We start from the raw sequence: 24,537 nt of genomic DNA on the forward strand, positions 1-24,537 counted from the left end.
AGTGCCGAAATGTGCGCACGCGGCGGCCGCGATGCGCGGGAAACGCTCAGTCGTAATCGACGAGAGCGCGCGCGAGCACGCGGCCACGCCACCGCGCGCATTTTAGGTTAGAGTTGGCGCGTTTTGCCCATCCGCCAGGTGCGAAACGACATAGTCGCCCCCGCTCGCACGCATCACCGCCCGCATCCTCCCTCTCGCTCCCTACCTGCACACAACAGCTGTTTTCTCCGGAGATTAGTCAGATGTTTCTCGCGAACCAGTCGAGGCTCACCTGACACATTGCTATGGCCGCCGGAGGTCGCACACCCAAGCAGAGAAGACTAGAGATGTCCGTCGGCATGGCAGCCTTGAGGAACGTGTCCAACACGCCGAGGAGGCGTCGCGGAAGCTGCAAGTGTTTGTTTGGCGCGCCCGACCGCGACGAGACCAATCGCCTGATGCAGGAACAGTACGCGAGGGAAAGGAAGCGGTTCATCAGGAGATTCAACTTCGACATCGAGACGGAGTGCCCGTTCAAAGCCGCCAAATTGGACTCGCCAGTGAAGTTCTGTGATGAGGATAAGGAGAACTCGAGGAGTCCCATCAGATCGGCCGCGGAAGCGTTGGCGTGTGTTGGGAACACAGACCTGAGGGTGTTGGGGTCTCCTTCCAGGAGGACCGGGAGTGCTGGCAGCTCTCCCCGCACCCCGCGCACCCCCCGCACGCCGAGGGCAGCCCGGACCCCGCGCACCCCTCGAACTCCCGCCTCCAGAAGACAATTGCAAATGACTGGTGAGTTATTTTCGAATATTAATAAATTATTCATGAGCCATATTTAAGCGCCAATTTATCATAGGTGCAAGCAACTTGCAGCTCATTTCCTCGTAGCAACCTGATCTGTTGCACTTTGCATTTTGAATTCATAAATCACTTTGCATATTTTTACAATGTGCCGTGATGTGACTATTGTGTTGATACTACGGGTTCACAATCGGTTACCTGTGTTGTTGTTTGCCCAAGTGGGGCACAATAGGCTCCTTAAAGTGGGCCAAGCAAGTTTATCGAATACAGCCTGTTCAAACATTGTAAGCAAATATTCTGTCTTTAGTTTGTAGTGTGTTTGGTTGCATTAAGAACTTCTTGAATTATGTTCCTTTTTTGCGCCTTCATCGCATTTTGGTTTACTGCTTGCTCATCTTTAAAATATAATAGGATATTCTTTAATAGGACTGAATAATCTGAAGTAATTTTTGAAGCAGTAAAACCGCACGCTTACGCTGTAAAATGCAGCAATTACTTTTTACTCTTCGTAGAGTTCATTGTAGATCTATTTTATTGAATCAATCACTCATGACTTTACAGCATTTACGCAAGTCTCTATTCAATTCCTTATAACAATGTTATTCAACCATTGCTTTCTCTACCTTAAAGTACATCTAATCGGAATATGACCGATGGTGCTATCCATTTGTTCATGGTTTAAGAGTTCAACGACCGCTTACGTCATCTAAGGTCCGACCATTACACTTTTTTTACACCACAAAGTTCCTTCCTCCCAAACTTATTCTGTTCAGAGCATCCTCATCTAATTTAAACCTTATTGCTAGAGCCATTGTGCTTTCATTCGTCACCGGAAAAATCGTCAGGATTAATAACGTAATACATTATTTATATTCTGGCTTATGTTTTGAAAACAAGAAGTTACTATGAATCATTCCGATCCAATGATATTATATAAAAACAAAAGCAGATATGTTATAAGCGCTCGCGCTGTGAATACTCAAATACGTCCCAATTGGGACGTCTTGTGTTTAGTCTTCGTGTGGCCTGCGTCGTGCGCAATCGCGTGTACCACACCGTAAGTTCCTGTGTTCTTACCAAAATAAATAAAAAATGCCATCGTGTGTGTTTCGAAAGTGTACCAATTATGACTCTAAAGTAAACAAAATACAAGGGATCTCTTACCACATGTGATTATGCAAAATTATTTAGTATTTATATTTTCAATTATTTATGCAAACAATCAAGACGCCATGCGCCATGTTCAAGTTAAGAAAGAGAAAGCGATCTTGTTTTGACGTTAGAGCGATAAGGATGCGTGCGCTGCGGACATAGATTAGTTAGTGCAGAATCGTTAAAACTATAGCTATCTCTTTCATTTGCGTGCTATTTCGTATCTTTTGTTTCACTTATCAGTTACATTTGTCAATGTGTGCAATTTGGAATAGCTCGGCACGGATTAAAATCGTAATTTCTATGAACGTAACATATCTATAGTTCTTTAATATCATTGTTCCGATCCTATAATTACGCTTCTTTGTTTGGAGCTTTCGTCAGCCATTTTTTTGGCTCAACATTAAAATTTATCGGCTTAGATAACATGAAATTTAGCTCCTTAATATCGTAAAGTAAATATTTTAATAGCCGGTCACATTTTGAAAATAATTGGTGTTATCGACGAGCAAATTTTGCCATTCAGAGACCCAATTTGAAATGTATAAATATTTACTATGATAACGATAGCTATAGTAGGTTGCACGATGCATCCGATAGGCAGTCCAAACAAATATTCTGGGTAGGGTTGTCAGGTGTCCGGCTTTAGCCGGACTTGTTCGGCCAAATATTCTCTTGTCCTGCCTGTCAGGCTTTTTATGCGCCAGTCAAAAGTCGAGCCACGGTATTATAGAGCACACATGGGCATAGGAAGTTGTGACCTATCGAAGATGATAGTTGTAGTCATAACTTCATGAGGTATAATACTAATTGCACCCCCGTGACATGCTTAAGAAAAGGAATGTCCAGCTTTGAGGGACAAATGTCCGGCCAAATAAAGCACCGAGTCCGGCTTTTGTGTTTTTGGCAACCCTAACTCTAGGTGTTGTATGGGTGCGGCTACTTGACCCGAATATCCTCGCTAAACAAACATTGCTGTTGCATGATTTGGACAAACAATTTATACTGTTTCCAACAGGACAATACTTGTAAAATTGCGGAAAACCAGGAAAACTGAGCGTAATAATTCCCCAAAAAAATTTACATTTTTCTCATAAAGATTTTAGGAATGGAACTTTTTTATAAGACGGGGAATAACGTAATAGATTCTTCCTTCTTAGTAACAGAGTAAGGTTTTTTAGCCATCTACTTAGATTAGAACTTTTCTGCCCCAGCGGCCATCAGCTCTTCGAGCTATGTGCCCCGCCCACTGCCACTTGATTTTAGCGATTCTGCGGGCTATGTCAGTCACTCTGGTTCTCCTACGGATCTCCTCATTTCTGATTCGATCACGCAGGGAAACTCCGTGAAAATTGAGTGGCGACCACGAGCTGGAAGACGTAGCGTGGGCAGGCCTCCCACTAGGTGGACCGATGATCTGGTGAAGGTCGCGGGAAGTACCTGGATGCAAGCGGCGCAGGACCGGTCTTTGTGGAAATCCTTGGGGGAGGCCTTTGTCCAGCAGTGGACGTCTTTCGGCTGAAACGAACGAACTTAGATTAGGTTTCAATGAAATTGCGGTTAGCTTCTAATTACTTAAGTAAGTAACAGAGTATACCAAAATGGATTAACTCCCCATTCTCTCACTAACATGAAAGAAAGCCCCCTTTTTTATCTGCAGTCATCCATTTCATCATTTTTCTCGAATAGTAGAGTGCCTAAACTCTATGTCATTAACAATTATTTTCATTGCACCAATACTCCGCCGCAGTAACCGCCTCTGTGGTATAGTGGTAAGACCACTTGCTTCAGATGCAGAGGTCCCGGGTTCGATTGGCAGTGGGGGCAGATTGTTCTGCTCGGTTTAGTTGGTGGTAGGGCTTGTTCTAAGTCCGCCTGTCTAGCTACCACCATCTTACCTAAGTCTGTCGCCATAACAACAATGTTAACAGCATTGTTGTGTTCCGGCAGTTAGAGGTAAGATAGCCAGTTCCTCCGCGGTTGAGGATTCCGGGTGAAGCTCGCTTCCACCTTCGGCCTGATCATCACTTACCATCAGGTGAGAGACAGGCCCAGAGCTTCCACGTTGTGTATAAAAAAAACCATTAAACAATTGTTATCAATGAACTAACACAATGTTGGAATGTTTGCTACACTTCCTAGCATTAAATTTAAAACACTGGACATTAGACGGTTAAGTAGCCCATCTGGGCCTCTTATTATTGACGTAACCACTAAATAGATATGACCACACCTGACCTGCGTGTGCGCATGACTCATTGCTTCGGGATCAATTTCATCTGGTGAATGCCAATTATGGCATACTGCTGTATAATCACTCCTCACTTTAATTATATCTATCTCTATAGCTTCTAGATCATCTACTCCATTGTTTTTATGTTTGGTAGATTCTTGTGCTTTTGCATTAACTTCAATAGGTACCTTTAAAGTAGGTTCTTAAGAACAAAAAAGCCAATAATAGTCGGCGATTCTTTTAGCTATTACATTTTAACTTAAAATGCTTGGTCTTCTTATACTAGTTCTGACAAAGTAAACAGAGCGATTTCATGTCATTGTTAGTTTTTGTTTCCTTCAAGTTTATATGTTTTATCCTCAAATCATACTAATTATAGACCTTAACTTAAAAAAAGCTTAAAACAAAAATAACTCAACAATAGTAAGCTTACCGCCTCAAAACTCATCCAGAATTATTAAGTAGTTGACAAATGGCGGACAGAAAAAATAGGAAAGCATTTTTTATAACTTCGAAGTACAAACACAATGAAACAATACAAGGAAGTAGACAGATAGACTGGCAGCGAACCGATTTGTCTGAATCGATAACATATTCTAGAAATGGCGTAACTTCGCTAGATGTAGCGTTTGTGATAAAAATATGGTCACATTCTCCGCCTTAACCAGGATTATTATATTTGTTTATTTTTTAAAGTACAATTATGTATTAATTGTAAGAATATTTATAAAGCAATTTAGTCTCCAGACCCTCTAATTACCCAGAGGCAAATGTAGGATTTGGCCTTACATTCCCCACACTGGCCAGACGGGTTGGGGAGGCCTAATATTCGCATTGTAAACGTACTGATTTTTACATTACTGAAAAGTAGGTGGGTACTTCAAAGCGTCTAAGTCGTAAATTTTTTCTTGGTCGGCTAGTTACATATTTTATGCAATAAATAAAATGTAAATAGAGCCAAAGTGCCACAAAACTTAAAAGCTTTCTCCAAAAAAGTTACCGCTAAGCCCGGCGAAGACTTTCAAAATTGAGTCCTTAGGGCACGTTTACTGTCTATGGCATCCCAAAGGAAGTCACGAATATCCTCCTTGAAAATAAATAACGATTTTGTGGTTACCGAAAAAATGCCGAGAACGAACGAACGACCAACTATACACGCATAAGTATGAGATAGCTTTATGTTAAATTAACGAATTACAATGTATTCAATACTTAGTAAATAAGCAAATCAAATTATGAAAATTAATACCAACTTATCCATCTAGTACGGTGTTAACTATTTTAAATGCGAAAGTAACTGTAGAGTTAAAAACAGTATAACTAAGTACTTAGGTAGTTTGTAAGTAACTCTTTTATGCTCATCACGATGCTGAACTAATTTTCAGGAAAGAAATAGATGTTTTGTTGCTGAAAAATTAAATATAAGATAGGTATCCTATTTCTTAGGGGGCGTCCATAAATTACGTGAGGCTTTTAGGGGGGGGAGGGGGTCAACAAAAACCTCACTAAATCTCACGTGGGGGAGAGGGGGGGTCTCGGGAAATATCACGTATTTTTTCCCACAAGAAATAGAGTTTGCCAGAAAACTGGGTTAAATCTTCAGTAAAAAAATTGGCCAAGTGCGCAGTGTAGGGTTCCGTAGTTGTCCGTCGTTATCACAATATATTTCAGAAGTAAGCAATTACTTCATCTAAAGTCACTTTTAATATTTTCTTCTAAGGAATTTTTATTAGGTATGAAATTTTATAATACATGAGTAAAACGACTATTACTCTTGAACTAACTGATCTATCTTAACCGCTATAGTTTTCCTTGAAAGTTCATAAAAAGCACTATAGTCTTGAATTTTTCCAGATTTATCAAGCCAACAGTTTAGTTTTTAGCGGGGGGGACGCCCTACTCGGACAAAAATTGGCACTTTAAACTTTAACATTTTGCAAACGGATCCCTAAATCGAAAAATGGTCTTAGAAACCCCTAAGCCATTTTAAAATACCTATCCAACGATACCCCACACGATGGAGTAGAAGACGAAAAAAAAATCATCCCCACTTTACATGTAGAGGAGCTACCCTAAAAAAAATTTTTTTTTTTCAAAATTTTATTCTACCGTTTTGTCGGCGTGATTAATATACATACCTCTACAAAATTACAGCTCCCTAGTGCCAATAGTTTTCAAGCAAAACCTCGGACAGACAGACAGCCAGACATATCGAAACTATAAGGGTTCCTTGTCAGGACTAAAAATGATATTTGTATGATGATAATGTCATTTTATTCTATACAGTCTAAACAAATAAAACTAAAAATGCTTCCGTCTGCATGTGTGAATACTAAAATGCAGAATAAATGACGAAATTAAGAAAATTATAAAACAAGTTCTTTTTTTATCAAAATCGATTTTGCTAGATTATTAGTGATTTTGTAGAAAGGAACAATTAGACTAGGTACTTCTGTAAAAAAACAACGTGACCCTAGTACTAACCGCTGTCAGTACACGTGTTTTTCTGGATCCATTCGTAATCAGTGGGCTTAGTGCGACTTTACATCAATCGTCATCCGCTAGCGACTGCGTAAAAAATGACATACATTAGATGTATGATGATTGTACAGCGTCCCTAGCAGACACTTTCAAGAACTAAAATCTTCAACTTTATAGATCTTTTTGATGCACTCGTTAGCGACAACGTTAAAGCACACAAAAAAAAATGTTTCTCAGTTATATTACTCCAAAACTATTAAATTTCGGATTTTTTTTAATATCACGTGAGATTTGGGGGTGGGGGAGGGGGTCAGGCAAAATCTCACCAAGGGGGGCGGGGGGGTTGAAAAATAGCCAAAATTGTCTCACGTAATTTATGGACGCCCCCTTACTTTTGATAAATAATAATAAAAAGTTACATACAAGCGTATTTTAGTAGTTCTTATGAAACGTAAAGGTTTGAAGTACACTTGCGAGCAAAAGTATGGAATCACTTACATGAAGTTGTTTCCACGCGATCTTGTGTACAAACCAATTTGTTAATAACAAAAAAAGTAGCACCATTTTAAAGGTTAAACTTTTAACTTCAAATTGATACCAAATTCATTTAAATCACACCAGTATTTAAAAAGATATCCCGGCTGATGTAAAGAAGTAAGGAAAAAGACATGTATCAACTGTTTGATACGTCGCGAGTTGCGGCCTATTTACCCCCCATAAAAGCAAGTGTTTTCGGATTTTTGCTTTCACACGTTGATCCATACACATCTCCGCTTCTTTTGACACTTTACCTGGGATTCTACACCTTCAGAAGCAGCACAAATCGTTGCACTATTGCAAGAAGGGCTCAGCCAGAGGGCTGTCGCACGGCAGCTCCACATAAGCCAGTCCTGGGTTTCGAAAGTTTTAAGACGCTTTCGGGAGACTGGTGGCTTTATCCCGAGACCAAGTTCTGAACATTGCCGGTGCACATCGCAGAGGGAAAACCGTTTTTTCATGTCAACTTCTCTACGAAATCGTCATTTGACTGGTATCGACGTCCAGCAAGAGCTCAGAAATGTTCGTAGGATAGCTGTTAGCAAGTGGACAGTTCGTCTAAGATATAAACAATAGAATTTGACTCCAAAAAGGCCTGCCACAGGCTTGAAACTGACGGCAGGTCACCGATAAGCACGCTTTCAATTTGCTCCTACACATCTCGATGGGAAGTCGAGCAAGCCACCCCCATAAGCCAATGTTTTAGCGAACCAGGACTGCACAAATCGCTCCCCAGGCCGTCTATAGACCCGACCTCTTCGACTGCTGCATTGCAAAAACAGTCTGCATTCATCGGAGAACAAAACTCGCCTCCATTACTCGCCTTCCGAGTGCGAGCTAATTGAAAGCGTGCTTGTCGGCGACCTGCCGTCAGTTTCCAGCCTGTGGCAGGCCTTTTTGGAGTCAAATTTTATTGCTCATATCTTAGACGAACTGTCCACTTGCTAACAGCTATCCTACGAACATTTCTGAGCTCTTGCTGGACGTCGATACCAGTCAAATGACGATTTCGTAGAGAAGTTGACATGAAAAAACGGTTTTCCCTCTGCAATGTGCACCGGCAATGTTCAGAACTTGATCTCGGGATAAAGCCACCAGTCTCCCGAAAGCGTCTTAAAACTTTTGAAACCCAGGACTGGCTTATGTGGAGCTGACGTGCGACAGCCCGCTGGCTTAGCCCTTCTTGCAATAGTGAAACGATTTGTGCTGCTTCTGAAGGTGTAGAATCCCAGGTAAAGTGTCAAAAGAAGCCGAGATGTGTATGGATCAATGTGTGAACGCAAAAATCCGATAACACGTGCTTTTATAGGGGGTAAATAGGCCGCAACTCGCGACGTATCAAACAGTTGGTACATGTCTTTTTTCTTACTTCTTCACATCAGCCGGGATATCTTTTTAAATACCGGTTTGATTTAAATGAATTTGGTATCAATTTAAAGTTAAAAGTTTAATCTTTAAAATGATTCTACTTTTTTAGTTACTAACAAATTCGTTAGTACACAAGATCGCGTGGAAACAACTTCATGTAAGTGATTCCATACTTTTGCTCGCGAGTGTAGTTACTTCCTTTTCCAAAATGAAATTATGTTTTACAACTGAAAAATTACGTCGCAAATAAACAAAAAAAGAAAATAGTAATTACAATTTTAAGTTTTTTTTTATTAAACAAAAACAAAACGTACGTTAATTTCAAAATAGAAGTTAGAATATTCAAAACTACAGCTGCGTTTCTCCGGTTGGTAGGAACTAGGAGCGAAGGCCAAGCACTTTCCCATAGGGCACGGTGGTTGCACACGTGGGGTGCCCGGTCACGGTCCCCGGTTCGGTGCCGTTCACTGCCAACTGAATTTTAATTGGCTCATTTGCTGTAAAGGGCTTTGTTGCTAAGTAAGATACGCCATCTTTGATTGTTGGTTTTAAATTGTAGTATTGTGGTAGGTAGTGGATTTTGTAGGTTTATAGACCAGTGTTCACACTTTTAGTTTTCTATCAGACAATCTGATAAGAAATTGTAAGATAAACTCATAAAAAACTCATTTTATTTTTCCAAGTAGGTTTTTAAAGAGCACTTTTACACGTCCCCCTACCAATAATACTGCTTCGGGACACTAAATGGGCCAGTGCTGAAAAGAAGCAACGCGGCAGCGCAAGAAACTCAGTCACACGTTGAGATTCCTACTTCCCTACTTTAATATTCAAATGCGAAAGTAACTCTGTATGTCTGTTAAGCTTTCACGCCAAAACCACTGAACCGATTTTGATGAAATTTGGTATAGGTAGTGATAGTTTGAGTCCTGAGAAAGGATATCGAATAGTTTTTAACCCGGTTTTTAAATCGGGGACGCCTGAAATAAAGCTTTTCTGTGACGGATAAAATTTCACACGTGCAAAGCCTCTTATAATTATGTATGTAGTGATAATTAATGCTATTTTACCCTTAAGTTACTTAACTGTAATGTTATTCCCTTTTGCCCCTAGGCGGTGCCTGGTAAAGCTCACGCCAATCCCAAACTTTTTGAATCGTATTTTGACATTTCGTGATCAGTGAGTTTTTCGAACCGTTCGCTAAAATTAGCATGATTTCGGCATTGCGTGCGATACGAAAATAGCCCCCTATGGACTCCCGGGCATTTTGCAAATTATACCCACAGTGTAGCAACGATTTGAGCAAAATGATTGATTAGTAGAAAAAATACGTGTGGGTTTTAAGAATACGATTTAGAGACTGAAAAACGGTGGTTAATTTAATAACAGGATTCATGGTTCTAGCAGTTTTTGGATTTATTTTATAACTAGCTTTTGCCCGCAGCTTCACCCGCGTAAAATTTCGTTTGTCACAGTTCGTCATAAATTATATAGCCTATATGTTATTCTGGGTTATAAACAAAAATACTGTAAAGTTTCATCAAAATCCGTTCAGTAGTTTTTGCGTGAAAGAGTAACAAACATCCAGATATCCAAACTTTCGCATTTTATAATATTAGTAGGAAGTAGGATTTTGATTTTAGCCCCCATTTTGGTAAATATTGGTCACTAGTGTAATGAGAACATTGTTAGTCAAATGAACAGTACGGTCAGCGTCAAATAATTAATAGTTCGTGACACCCAAAGTAGCCAAAAAGTCCGCAACACGTCTTTGTTACAATTGGAATAAGGTTGTGTTGTCAACTTTTTGGCCACTTTGGGTGTCACCAATTATTTGACGCTGACTGTACAACAGACTATACTACTCGTACATGGTTGCAGAAAAATGGCACCTATTATAACGAGATAAAATGACAGTGTTTCATGTGCTGTTTGTTTGTACATGAAGCGTACTTAATACAAGGCATATTATTCTCTGCCAGTCAACCTTTGGGGTAAGCACAATTAAACCAGTTATATTTGTTTTGAATAGGATTCGTTTTTTTCTGCCTTGAATTATAACTGGATGATATTTATAACAAAACTTAATTGACAGAAAATGATTAAAATGATGATGATCTTGAAAATGTCCGTTAATATTAAAAAACTCTAATAGCTTTATTTAACGGTTCAAAATAATTGTATTGAATGCTCTCGTTATTTATTAGGGCATGTTAATATAACGTTAGTATTAATTAAAAATAATGTTACTAATTGAAAATAGCTTGATGATGGAATAGCATATCGTAATACATCTTAGGCCCGATTCGAACAAACTTTTATACGAGAATAACTCCTGGTATAACTGGCACATTGACAGTTTCAATATGGGAAATATGTCAAAACTGACGATTTATTATGATATTAATATTTACTCTTGTTTGGTCGAATCCACTCTTACATCTTAGATCTTAGATCCAATCTTAGAGAAGTACTTAACGCAGTGATATCGGTATCGGTAAAAAAACTTCCATTATGAAATAACATGAGAATCGAACGGTCCTGCCTCCCCGTTCGATGTACAGTCAGCGTCAGAAAGTTTGTGACACCCAAAGTAGCCACTCTGTCAACTTTTTGGCCACTATGGGTGTTTCGAACTATTTAACGCTGACTGTCTTTTTAGACAGTATACCTACCTACAACAACATTTATTTCCACGACCGTAAATTAAATGTAAAGTCCCATGAAACCCATCTCCAACCCAAAGACAATGCAAGTACTTTTTTCCAAGCGTGACCCTTCACAGTGCAGCGGGTCGACGACCGCGACTGGCCTGATAGTGCACGCGCTTGTTTCACGGGCTAAACGTTACCGATAAGCGTACGCGCCGGTGCGTTTGCTTGAGATCGATCACAGGTCTTCGACCTTCTTGGCCGGTTCGGGCGTCGAGCTTGTGCTCATGGCCCGTGCTGCATCTCGTCTGGCTACTGCCAGTCGGTGGTTTGACGTCGCTTGGCGACGGACTGCCTGGGCTTCTACCTGGCACCACTGTCCCGCCCTCGGCGCGGTACCAGCCCACCGGGTGAGTCGACGTTGGTCGAGGCCCAGTGAACGACCAGCGAGCGGGCGGTTCCTGGATGACAGGGAGCTTTCAGGCAGTCGCATAATGTTCGGGTGTTGTTTTTCTTAGTGCGGGCGTTGGGCCGTCACTATTTTGAAGCGGGGCTTCGGAGCTGCGACAGCTGGTGCTGTGACTGCTGGTGCTGTGGCGGCTGGTGCGGAGACGGGTCTCGCAGGCGCCGCAGGCTGGGTGGTGTCGGCGTCCTCTGCTTCTGGCAGCAGGAGCTTGAGAAAAACACTTTTCCTGGCAAGGAATTGTGGGTCTAACACCTGTATTCACAAACATTGCTATGAGGTCTCACAGTGCGCGTGAAAGCATAGGGTCCCAAAAACCTATTCACAGACAATACTTAAGTGGCTAACACACACGAACAAATCACAGAGCTCTATTCAACGCTGTTTGTGGCTGTGCGTTCAACGTTGCTGCTTCACTTAAGCAAGTATCATTTGTGAATACGAGTGTAAGTTTCCAACAATCAGAGGAGAGGAGATGTATTTTGAATAACTGTGTGTGCTGTCGTCCATACCTACAAGTCCTACAACCCAAGAGTTCCTTGTTTGACGGGCTAAACGATAACGATAAGCGCACGCGCCGGTACGTTTGCTTGAGAAAAACACTTTTCCTGGCAAGTAATAATGGGTCTAAATCTGGTCTAAGTTTCCAACAATGAGAGGAGAGAAGATGCATTTTGATTTCCGAACCGAAGCCACAAATTAAGGTCATAGCAGACTTATCAACTCGGAAAGGGATCATCACCGTATCGCCTTTCGCGAGCTGTCATTGCTGGCGAGCGAGGCGATTACGTTACGGTGCGGATCGGTAGCTCCAAAATCCCGGGGGGTACCAGGGGGTGCCTTAGGACTTATGACGGGGGGATGAGGGGGTGATCGCCCCGGGTGCCAACTCATGCTACGCCGCCACTGAGCTTGAGAAAAACACTTTTCTTAGTAAGGAATAATGGGTCTAATGCCCGTTTTCAGCATCAATCCCTAGTTTTTAAGTGACCCATATGAAAACAAAATTCATGACTGATGACACAATAATATTGTGTTACCATAGGAGTCACTTAAAAATTAGGGATTGATGGTGAAAATGGGCATAAGAAAAGCTAAGCTTTTCCTAGTAAAGTGGAGAAGAGAGGAGACGAAAAGAGATGTGTTTTGATATTGAGTAGCGAATCAGGTTTCCAAACCAAATGATAAGAATAGAGGAAATGTGAAAATAACGAAGTCTAATTGATTTATTAAAACACAACCCTCGTCTCCGCTTAGGTAAACTTCTAAACCGCCTAATTGAATGGAAAATTTCACACTGTAGGAAAGTACCTACTTAGAGCCTTGCGATTGGTCTAGGTATCATTTTGTGAATAAAATAAGTGTTGATTTGGACTACGGACGCGGTCAAACTAAGACTTCCTTGTTTCATTGGATAAATGATAAAGAACCGAGCCACGATAACAACGCACGCGCTGCCATCACTGCGTTTGCGAAGAAAAACACTTTTCCTACCGGAGGCCTGGTGTGAGTTTACATAGTGAGCTCGTAAAAAAATGACATTAAATATAATGATGGATTGTACAGCGCCCCTAGCGGAAACTTTCAAGAACTAAAATTTTCATATATTTTTTTATGATGTAAACTCACTCAGCCCTCGGGTCGCGGCTTTTTGAAGCCAATCATTGTTTCCACTGATTTCGATTATTACCTATACGTAAATGGTTTTAGTCACAAGTACATTTTGACTATTTATTATTGAATTTCGAAACAAAAATCGTTTTTTTCAGTTAAGTAAAAAAAAAAATTTTTTGTGACTAAAATGTCCCAACTCCTGATTGACCAAAAAATAAGTATTTTTTCAGACTTCAATTAAATAAAAGAAACAAGTCTGATATCAACATTATCAACCAAGGTGAATCTGGTAGGTTTAATGCCAACAAGTATTCTCTACCAGTCAACCATTGGTCATACAAATAAAAATTTAATATTGTAGCCTCAGTTACAGTTACAACTATCTACGAAGCATTTACAATACGATACTGTCATATCTAAAGAAATTACCAAACGATGATTTTTCTTCTTTCCTCGTATCTCTTTGACTTCTGGTATTTCAGGCAGTCTTATGTCAAAACTACGATTTCGACGGTCCCTACGTACAATTCAGTATCTACCAGTTCCGTGATTTGCCGTTTTTGTTTGCAAAACCTTCAGAGCACCCAAAAGTTACGGCTCAGTTAAAAAAACATACAGTTTTTATTCAAATTGAACCTTAAAACGTCAAAAAACAAATCCCGCAACTACAAAATTAGAACGATTTCCGCAGTAAAATCGCATTAGTGGCAGTTAAGAAATTTTACGTTGGAACGCACGCCTTACTCCGTGCGCCCAGCCCCGCAACTGCCACTTTCATTCGCGCAAATCGAGTGAATTGATACGTGATTTATGAAGGAAATAGGTATTATTATGGTTTCTGACTTAATTTATTTCACTAAAACTTATACCAACGACAAATTAATCAATTAACTGTAGGCATAAGGTAGTTGCGTTGTTTTACTAGGGAAAATTAAAGTTACTGTTATAAATAAGTGGCACTTACCTATTTTTACATCGGAAAATTTAAGTATCTTATAGCCGTAACTGCCACTACAAATGTTTTACTTTGGAAAAGTTTGTTTTATGTCTATAAGTTAGTGCCAGTAACGGTGTTTTACGCTGAGAAATTGTATTTTAGCAATATGTGGTGGAGATAAAAGTGAAGACAAAACAGTATAAAATATGATATACAACACGACTGAAGTATCTAGGGTCATTTATTAGACTCAACGCAACCAAGTTCTTCTCCTATGCTACTTTATAATACAAGATACAAGTAAAAAAACAATCGAAAAATTTATTTTATTTATTTATCAAGCATATTAAGGCATTCAGAAATAAATATAAGCAGGTAACACATACAAACAAAAGTTTCAATTAAATGCATTTAGAAGCTACTATACCTACATGATGTTTACATGATATTTCATACATACCCGTTAGAAGGATGAGTGGGTATACCACTAAAAATACCCTAGTACCCCGTCACTTGCTATAAGTGCTCACTTTGAGATTCCGGACTAAGACCTCCCGCCTATATGGCGACAGTTGGGACGAGAGCAACTGGAAGTACACAGCTTTCCCGTACACACACTCACCGTCAGCAGACGGTGGCCTATCTATGCAACGCCTCCCTTGCAGCCCCCGTTAGGCTGGCCATTACCGAGGAAGGAAGATAGGAGGAAATCATACTGTTACCTTCCCTGGAGCGAATTCAAATGCACCCGCACTTGGTTCGTAGTCACGCTATCGTACCGCAGCTTCTTGCGGCACCTTGTCTTCTCAGATAGAGGTGATTCATTACCACCCAGGTTTTTTTACCGTCCACTTAGCTTTGACTATGCTATCCCGCAAGAATATGGTGTGTCGTATGCTCCTAGCCACCGCAATATAGGTAGGGCTCGAAGGATCCATGCCCAGTCATGGTGCGAGCCTTAAACTTCAGCACGAGTGCGAATAAGGTTCTGTGACCCAACTTAGCCACGGCGAGGTGGTTTATTAACTACTAGACTATAGCACAGTCTAGCGAGTCTCACGTCAAGCGGCCTCTCTGTCCTCCTCGTTCTTCACGATGCGTTAAAGCCGACGATGTAGCCCTGTAGACTTTCTGGGCCTGTTAAGGTCTTAGAAGATGGGCAGCGTTACCCTTCCCTGTGAGGGTGATGCCTTAGCTGGGACAGAATAATGATTTTGAAGGTGCCAGTATAGAGCTCCCGGCCTTTCTCCATAGCCTTCCGACATAGAGTTTTCGGACCTCCAAATTAGGGAAGCAGCCACGAAAAAGCAAGCTGTCTTCCATAGGCACGGTGACGGACTGGAAAAAGTGCGAGCTGCCACTGGTTATCACCGTATTTACGCTCACTACTTGGCGTCACTGGTGATTAACAGGACCTTACTCTTAGATATTAGATCTGGGCCTTAGCTTTCACAGTTATGTGGGCGTCAGGTGAAGGTGTCAGAGATGCCTTTAAATATATGTAGTCCCTAGCCTGGGGCGACCATAATGCCGTCTGTGGCGCCCAGGCAAGCCACCTCGCTGTTGGAGGGGAGGCTCTGAAAGTTATCAGGATATTCTTGTAATAATGAAACTATCTGCATGACAGATGATACCTTGAAATGTACATGCCCTTGAAAAGGTTTCCATATAGTACCCAGTTGTATTCAATGTTCTACAAGATCGAACTCAAAAATACCCATGTGGATCTTCGGACTCGATGCCATGCTGTCAAACCTGGCCGGAACTATTGACAAAGAAAATTTACCGGTTCTACAGGTATTCTTTAGTCAAAAGACGACTTACTTATGGAACAATCTTAAGGTATTGAAGTGACTCCAATATGCAACTATTTGGGAAACGAGGCGGGACGCTGTTATGCCTTGTCGAGCAGATGTCTATGGGCCTAGAGTGAGAGTTACGGTCAGTATTAGCTGAACTTTGTTCCCGTGTACAATTACTTATGTGGCAGTTAATAATTTAAACAAACATATTACTCCAACGTAAAAGTTAGTAAGTACCACTTACGTTATTTGTAATTAGAAACTTTCCGTTGTATAAGTGAGTAAATGACAAATAATACACTTATTGTGATTATTTTTTGATAATTCTTCATGTTTTATAAAATATACCTCATATAAAACTATTATACCAAATTTCATCAATGTATGACAAATATAACGCGAGCTACACATGTTTAAACCTTCAAACCGCTCTCCTGTAAAATTGGCCGTTTTCAGATACGTTATTATACGTAGGGACCGTCGATTTATTTTTCTTCTTTCCTCAACGTATCTCTTTCTTCTGGTATCGACCTGTAAGTTGGTCAATCGGCCATTGGAAAGCCGTCGTAGGTTAGGTTAGGTAGGCCCTCAGTTACAACAATCTACGAAGCATTTACAATACGATACTGTCATATCTGAAGAAATTACCAAACGATGATTTTTTCTTTTCTCGTCGTATCTCTTTGACTTCTGGTATTTCAGGCAGTTTTAAGTCTAAACTATGTTTTTTTTCTTCTTTCCTCATCGTATCTCTTTCTTCTGGTATCGACCTGTAAGTTGGTCAATCGGCCATTGGAAAGCCGTCGTAGGTTTCGCGAAGTTCTTGATTCCAGTCCCTTACCCTCATTCACGAAATGACTCATTTCTTGGGAACTTTCGCCTTGTTTAACAAAGTTGCTTGCAGTAGGCCTACACTTACATAAAAGCTTACTCTTAAAGCTCCCTACATTTTATTTAATATCTATCAATCAATAAAGTGCAATAAATCATAAATCAAAGTTAGTTGGAAAATAGCTGTAAAAGAATAAATATAAAAAATAAATGAGGTTGGTTTTTAAACCACCTAAATAAAAGAAATTATTTCTAACCGGATTTAGATTTTCTCACAGTACATTTTTTATTTTGTCCTCATTTAAGAAAGTACATTCTAGAAATAAAATACGAGTACCTAAAAAATTAATAAATAACTGAATAGTGAAAAAATATGTAGGTAGATAAAATTATTATAATGGTTTTTTTTTATCGGAAATCAGTGGACAAATGGGTTGAGTCACTGTAAATTTTGGCTAATTTATACCATACACCCTGATTTAAAACAGATCCTTCTGACGTATTTACTCTTTTACACATTATTCTGTTTACCAACATTCGTGTACTGCAACTATGTTAAGCTTATGTATAAGTCGTACCGTAGCGTTGTTCCATTTTAAACCTTATCTCTTCTCGCTAAAAGCTGTTCTTAGTTCAGCAACATAGCCCATTCCCGTTAGGTAAGCCGGCCGGGTGAACAACCGCATAAAATCAATTATATCTGTGGTCCAAATACTATAAAAGCCTTAAACTAACGCGTTCGAAATTCAAGATTTATTTTTTGAAAAATTTAAATCAATGTTCCGGAACTCGAATAATTTTGATGCTTATTTTTTTAATGCTTTGTTCTTTGAAAAGAAAACTTATTTCTTATGTTAAAAACAATAAACTTTTTATATGACAAACGACATGCTGACATTATTTATTTAGTTTTTTTGTTATTTTAAGTGTTATGAAAATGTAAAACCAATTAACTAACTTAGCAAAATAATTAAAAGCGTAACAAGATACCCAATTTTTTTTTTTTACTTCAAAAAGTATTTAGAAAAAGATTAATCACAAAGGGGCGACCAAACACAGTGTTTGAATGTTTTTATTTGCAATGCCGAACCGTTTTTATTCTTCGAAGTGTATTGAAATTACGCGTGGCCTGTGTTATGGCTTCCGAGAAGGCACCCGTGGTTGGATTCACTTTCATAAGTCCTGTTTGCAACATTCAGAGTAGGCGCACACCGTTGATTTTTAGTTGGCCGATAGTTGTGCCCGATTTTAATTTGTATGAAGAATCGGCCAAATCGAATCGGCGTAGTGTGCGCACTCCCATACATGCCCATACTGATCAACTGCCTGACTAAACTATCGGCCGACGAAAAATCAACGGTGTGCGCCTACTCTAATAAAGGCTTATAAAGTATACCCTGCGAGTGCTGTAAGCAAATAAATTAAAATTCAACCAAAATGTACGCGGCACTTTTTTGAGCATTCCTGCGGTGTAGAATTACTTAAGTTTTGTTTTTTAATTGATGTTTGTTTTGTTTTTGAATGGACTTTTTTCATAATCAATACAAAATAAATGAATCTTTTATTTAATTTCGAATTGCAAATAACAAAATAGCGGCATCTGAAAGCAACCTAGTTTTTTCCAAGATTACAAAGTTCTTCGAATACATTTTTCCTGAAAAGGAAGGGACGATCCCTATTATAGGCTCAAGGAAAATACTGAACATACTTAATCGAATTCCGTTTTTTTGATAGACCCCAATATAAAAGCAAAACTTATATATTGTTCATATTATTTAGGTATGCGTGATTTCAGATTTGTAATTTACTCAAAAAATAATTTGATTACAACCTGAATAACATGTAATAAAATACATTGCTGTTTTTCTAACCTGCACCTCTTTCTTCATTTCGAAATTCAGGCAATTCAATGATTTTATTTTATTGTGCAGTAATTTCAATCTAATGTCTTAAACCCTATCAAAGTGCAAATACCAAACCAAGCTAAAATCAAAATTTTATTTCTTATTTCTAGTACAATGACCTAACTCGAAACATCAGATAAAAGCATGACTATCAGTTTCCTCGTATGGCACGTTCGATTGTTCAGATACAGCGCACGAATGCCGCGTAGTGCGTAACTCAGGTAGCCGGTTCAACCTCAATAAACGGGGCTGAGGTGCAGAAGTGCGTAAGTCTGTTTTTACTAAAAAAAACTGGATTTTTTTTTTTTTAAATAAAATCTTGACTAAAAATAACGATGATAAGGGGTTTTCGGTGTTGATTGTAATGCCAATGTTGGATATGATGAAAATATTATAAGCTTTTGACTATAAACTAGTACTCTAATATATTTATGTAGAAAATATTTCTGCAATAAAATGCTACATTTTGTGACGTATTACCCTACTTAACTCGTCTTTACACTTATGTTTATGTAACATGAAATATTTCAAACTTTATTACACTCTGTACCTTAAAGTATAGCTAATTCTGAAAACTATAACATCACTAAAACTAATAACTCAAACTAACGAGATCGTTTCTAACTCTAGTCACAAGCCCGAGAAATAAATCTTTGCGACTTATGCGCTTCGTTCCTGTGAAATACGGTTGTAATACTAAGTCTTTTTTTATTTTCTGTGAGTGTCCAACAGTCGGCAGAGCGGGAAACCAGTTTTTATTTGCGGCTAATGCCATCTCCCTCTACTTGAGTTAGAACGCTTTGGTTTTTTGTAGCGTAATTTACGGGGGTAATATTTTTTACTTATTAGTCTACGCTGCACTGGAGCTCGTAGTTCGTAGTTACGGTTCAATTACCTCCAAACAGGTTTGTAACTCACGATTTGAAAGTAATTGTCTTGTTAGTTTATATGTATATTTAAAAGAGCCTCAAGAACACTGTAAAATCATCTTTGAAATGCAATGAATATTTCATTGAAAAAGTTAGAAAAAATAGAAAACTGATTATCTCTGGCCGATATGGTCTCAATCTTTTATGTTTTTGAACCGGTAAAATTGACTCAATAACAAATTATGGGTTCTATTTTCCAAGAAAATAGCCAGAAGCGATTTTAGATTATGAAGTAGCTATCAAAAAAGTAACCCAAACCAAATCGGGATCATCCGATATAATTCCGGGTATTCACGCGTCCCGGCATCGCATGACTTACTCCGAAAACTTTTAGGTATTTGGCTGTTGTATTACAAAAGGCAATCGCGACCAGTCGCTATGTAAACCGAGTTAATCGCTATTACCTTTATGGCTATTTTGATAGAAACTGGACGCTATGACGTTTGACTTTGAATTAAGACTACAATTGGTTTGCTTCGGTTGCTAATTGAAATCCAATTTTTTGGCATGGGAAATTTAAATCGAACATTTTTAATGGCATGGAACCCAAAACATTATGTGCATTCTTTGTTTTTTTTTACTAAGTCTAAATTACAAATCAGAAAGACTTCCTTCCTATTTTTTTTTATTCTTCCTTAGATATATACAAGGTAGTGCTTTACTGGTACTATGAACACTAAATATATTTTGAATGCGTCATAGAGACAACTATGTACAAGTATGTATGTCCCAGGACAAATAATCGTGTTCCTAACACAAACATTTGCCACTTAGTTTTTTGTTTTTTATTTTTTTCTTTTTGTGTCAAATAAAGTTTTTCTTATGCTTATTCTTATTCTTACTTATGGGAAGCTATCCCGGGACTGCTTGTAGTCCTAAACGAAAAACCATTACAATGTTATATTTTTATGAACCTATTTCTCAACCTAAAAGATATATTTTCTAAACATAACTAACCTTTTTTTTTCTCTTTATTTTCAGATTACTGGACTCTGAGGAAACACGCCGATGCTGCGTCTAGTGACAAAGAAAATTAGTTAGATAACTAATAAATACCTCTTTGATAAATAGAAGCGAGAGACGTCTATACTATACATATTTGTACTGTGGATTTTTTTGTTATTTAATTTTCGGGATTTCCTTACTTGTACACTTTTACGCTTCAACATTCGAAATGTAACGCATAATAATTTATACCGAATTAAACTTTTGGTAGACGTCTCTCTCTATTGTAATATAAAATATTTTGTAATAAAATTATATTTAACATAATAAATGACGAAATATTAAGGCCCTGTAGAATCTAGTCTGTGATCTCTGCAATAATTTTTCTTTCGTCCAAAGAAAGACGAATAGAAACAGCTTCCTATGTTAATAACGATGTCCTTTAGTATAAGCTTAGTTGTAGAAAGAAAAGGTATAAAATATTGCAACTTTTGTATTTGTAGAGACACATTTTCAGTGTCTAAACTCTCTTTAGCTAATGCATTTTAGAAAAAATATTGTAACATTATTTAAAACTACAATAAATAAACACGTTAATTTTGAGCAAATTAACGTTGTAATAACGAATTGTAATTTCAGAAAATCAATGTATTTGTTAGTCATAATACATATTCTATTAAAATACTTTATTTTATTGTAACTAGTATCAATATCAATTTTGTCATTATTGAAACTTTTTCAGCGAATATTCGTTTTATATTGATTTGAACATAAAACCTATGACTTTTGTATTGTGTCTTTATCAAATTAAATATTTAAGTTGCAAATTAAAAATATTTTAATTAATATTTACTAAGTACCGCATGAAACATGCGGTTTATTTTTAATTTTAATAAATATTATTGTTTAAGAATCACACATACGAACACAATATTTTGAGAACTTAAATATTACAGTCTCCAGTATTTAAACACAAGGTAATAAGTAAATAATAAATAAATTTTGCAACTCAAATTTTCGACTATACTACAGCGAAATAAATTATTTAACTTATGAAATACCACGAAATGTTAAATCATTAAGAATGAAGTTGGTGAAAAATAAAGGAATTATTGTGTATAGTAGTAGATTATTGTACTATAATAATGTAAAATACGCTTTTGAAAAGATAAATTGTTTAATAAATTTTCATTTATAACTAATTTTATTTGTTTTACTTCCTTTCGTATAAGTTGGTATACCTACTTCATAAACTAAAAACACAAAATAACTAGCACCTAGGTACTCAAATGTTTGGGGGAGGCCTATGTTCAGCAGTGGACGTCCTATGGCTGAAATGATGAGGTACTCAAAAATTAAGAATCATCAAATCATTTTTGGTAACAACCTAAGGCTGAGTTGCATCACCTAACTTTAACCGTAACTATAACGTTAACCGGTGTTTTTGTATGGAGTTTGACAGATTTTTAACGTTTGTTAAAGTTAAAGTAAAATGGTGCTACCTAGCCTTAGACTCAGTATTAGTTAAGTTAACCTTGGATCCAAAATCTAACCGTTACCGTTAAAAGTGGCTGGTTGGCCCATTCTCACGCTACCCTTCAGTCAAAATCACGAAGAATATCTCCACAACTACTTAACGACTTCCTATAAACGCCCAACTAGGCTTGCCAGACCGCCGGGAAATCCGGGATTGTCCCGGAATCTTGCCTCTTGTCCCGTGTCCAGGAATTAGCGCTCATTGTCCCGGATTTTGAAAAGTTATTATTTTTTAACAAAATAAACTAGCAACGAATGGAATGACATGGCTGCCGGTGAGCGAGTGCGGGAGGAGCGCGGGACGGGAGTGCGTGCAATAGTTTTACTTCACTCGCCCGCGCACGCCGCCTCCTTATTTAACATTATTATTTACGTTGTATCAGAAGAAGTTTTATTTTTATTAGAAGATACATAATTTGTTTGTACCGATTTCCTACCAAAGCTTAATAACAAAACATTATGTACCAAAAAGCAAGGTACCGATTGTTTTTTAAGTTAGGAATTTATTGATATAAGATTTATTTAAGGTACATGTATCTTATTATTATTGTTTTGTTTTCTTCAGTTTATTACTATTTATTTTGTAATCAGTGCCGTAACTAGGGCGGTGCCAGCGGTGCCCAGGCACAGGGCGCAGACCCTGGAGGGGCGCAGAAATGACCAGACCAGTATCTAGTTTTGTTTCATGCATGGTAGTTAGTAGGTACATTTTGTTTTATTGCGAATATGGTGTAGACGCGCCCTCTGTACTATCTATATCTATATGGCATTTTTCAAGCGATCTTGAAACAACAACACTTGTAAAGGTGGTTTTATATTTGTCTGATGTGTCGTGACGTGACGACGCGTCAGAACGGTATCGGTTTCATACATTTAGTACTAGCTGGTGCCCGCGACTTCGTCTGCGCAGGATTAGTATTTCGAACAATATGTTTATAAATTGTAGCCTATGTGTTATTCTGATGTATAAGCTATATTATTGTAAAGTTTCATTAAAATCCATTCAGTAGTTTTTGCGTGAAAGAGTAACAAACATCCATCCATCATCCATACAAACTTTCGCGTTTATAATATTAGTAGGATGGTAACGTTCACACTAGTGCGTAACGTGTTGTGTTGTGATGGCTTATGTATGGAACCGATACAGTACTGACGCGTCACGTCACGACACATCAGACAAATATAAATCCACCTTGTCTTGCTCGCAATATTACATACACAAACAAAAGTACCTATACCGTAACTATGAGACAATTTCTGTCTATATTCATTTGGAGGGCGCCACTTCTAACTTAGAAGTTCTAAGCAAATCTGTCAATCTAGCTGAGGAGATGTACTTATAGTTCACGTTACGCTGTCATTGCTGTCAGCGACATTCATTGGTCCTCCCTTTATCTTTGATTTTATTCATTATCGATTTATTAAACGATTCACAAACGTTCCATTCTGCCGCGCCGTCCCACCCAATGTTCGGGGATTCCTCGATACATCAAGAATCACGCATTACTTTTGTAACCTTTTAGGTTACTTTTGAACTGCATTGGTTACTTTTAGGTTACACTAATGAAAAGGTTACTTTTAGGTGATTTTTCAGAAATTGTAGAATTAACTTTTACAGGTTATTCAGTAAAAAATATTAATAGTGACAATTTAAAAATTATGTCATAAACTGCATTTAAACATGAATTTGATTTATTATTTGTTATAGAAAATGAGTTTTAGCCAATGTTTTTCGATAGTGAAACGCAAATCCATGAAACGTTTTTATACGACCGGTCACTTTTCGGTCTTCATGGAATGGTCAAAATTTCGAATTTAGGTAAATGATTGATGATCAATTGTATTATTCATTTTCCATCCATGAACAACCTTACACAATCGCTCCGCACCCCCCCCCCCCCGTAGAAGGTTACTTTTTATTCAAAAAGGTTACATTTTTTATATTTCTGGTAATTTCTGACAAGACCATTTTTCAAGGGCGCAGTTTTGAAAGCTCGCACCGGGCGCATAAAAGGCTAGTTACGGCACTGTTTGTAATTTAGTAATTGTCTACCAAAGTTTTAATTTACCAATTTAAGCTAATTACCTACATACCTACAGCTAATAAAAGTATGGTTTTAGAAAAAATGGCATTTCATCTTTTAAATATAAATATGAATCCTTTGAAAATAAAAAGAAAAAAACTATATATATGATATTGTCTATTATGGCCACGACCCGACATGGTTTTTTTTTTTTTTTTTTTAGAACTGTCCCGGATTTGATAAGTTCCTATCTGGCAACCCTACGCCCAACACACATTTTCAGCATACCAAATGTGAAACAATACAGAACACTCATTTCTTTATTTGGTTCCTTACATAATAAAATTAAAGTC

The 24,537-nt window shown here is 38.2% G+C and overlaps 1 protein-coding gene across 1 annotated transcript; it reads left to right on the forward strand.

Moving 5' to 3' along the window:
* On the forward strand, nucleotides 1-21,826 carry LOC135081266 (uncharacterized). The gene is made up of 2 exons (XM_063976006.1): nucleotides 1-771; nucleotides 20,661-21,826. The coding sequence occupies exons 1-2, from the start codon at nucleotides 285-287 to the stop codon at nucleotides 20,714-20,716; spliced, it is 543 nt and encodes a 180-aa protein (XP_063832076.1). The 5' UTR covers nucleotides 1-284; the 3' UTR covers nucleotides 20,717-21,826.
* Nucleotides 21,827-24,537: the final 2,711 nt, after the last annotated feature.

This window comes from Ostrinia nubilalis, chromosome 19 (assembly GCF_963855985.1).
Source record: "Ostrinia nubilalis chromosome 19, ilOstNubi1.1, whole genome shotgun sequence".
Taxonomy (NCBI): domain Eukaryota; kingdom Metazoa; phylum Arthropoda; class Insecta; order Lepidoptera; family Crambidae; genus Ostrinia; species Ostrinia nubilalis.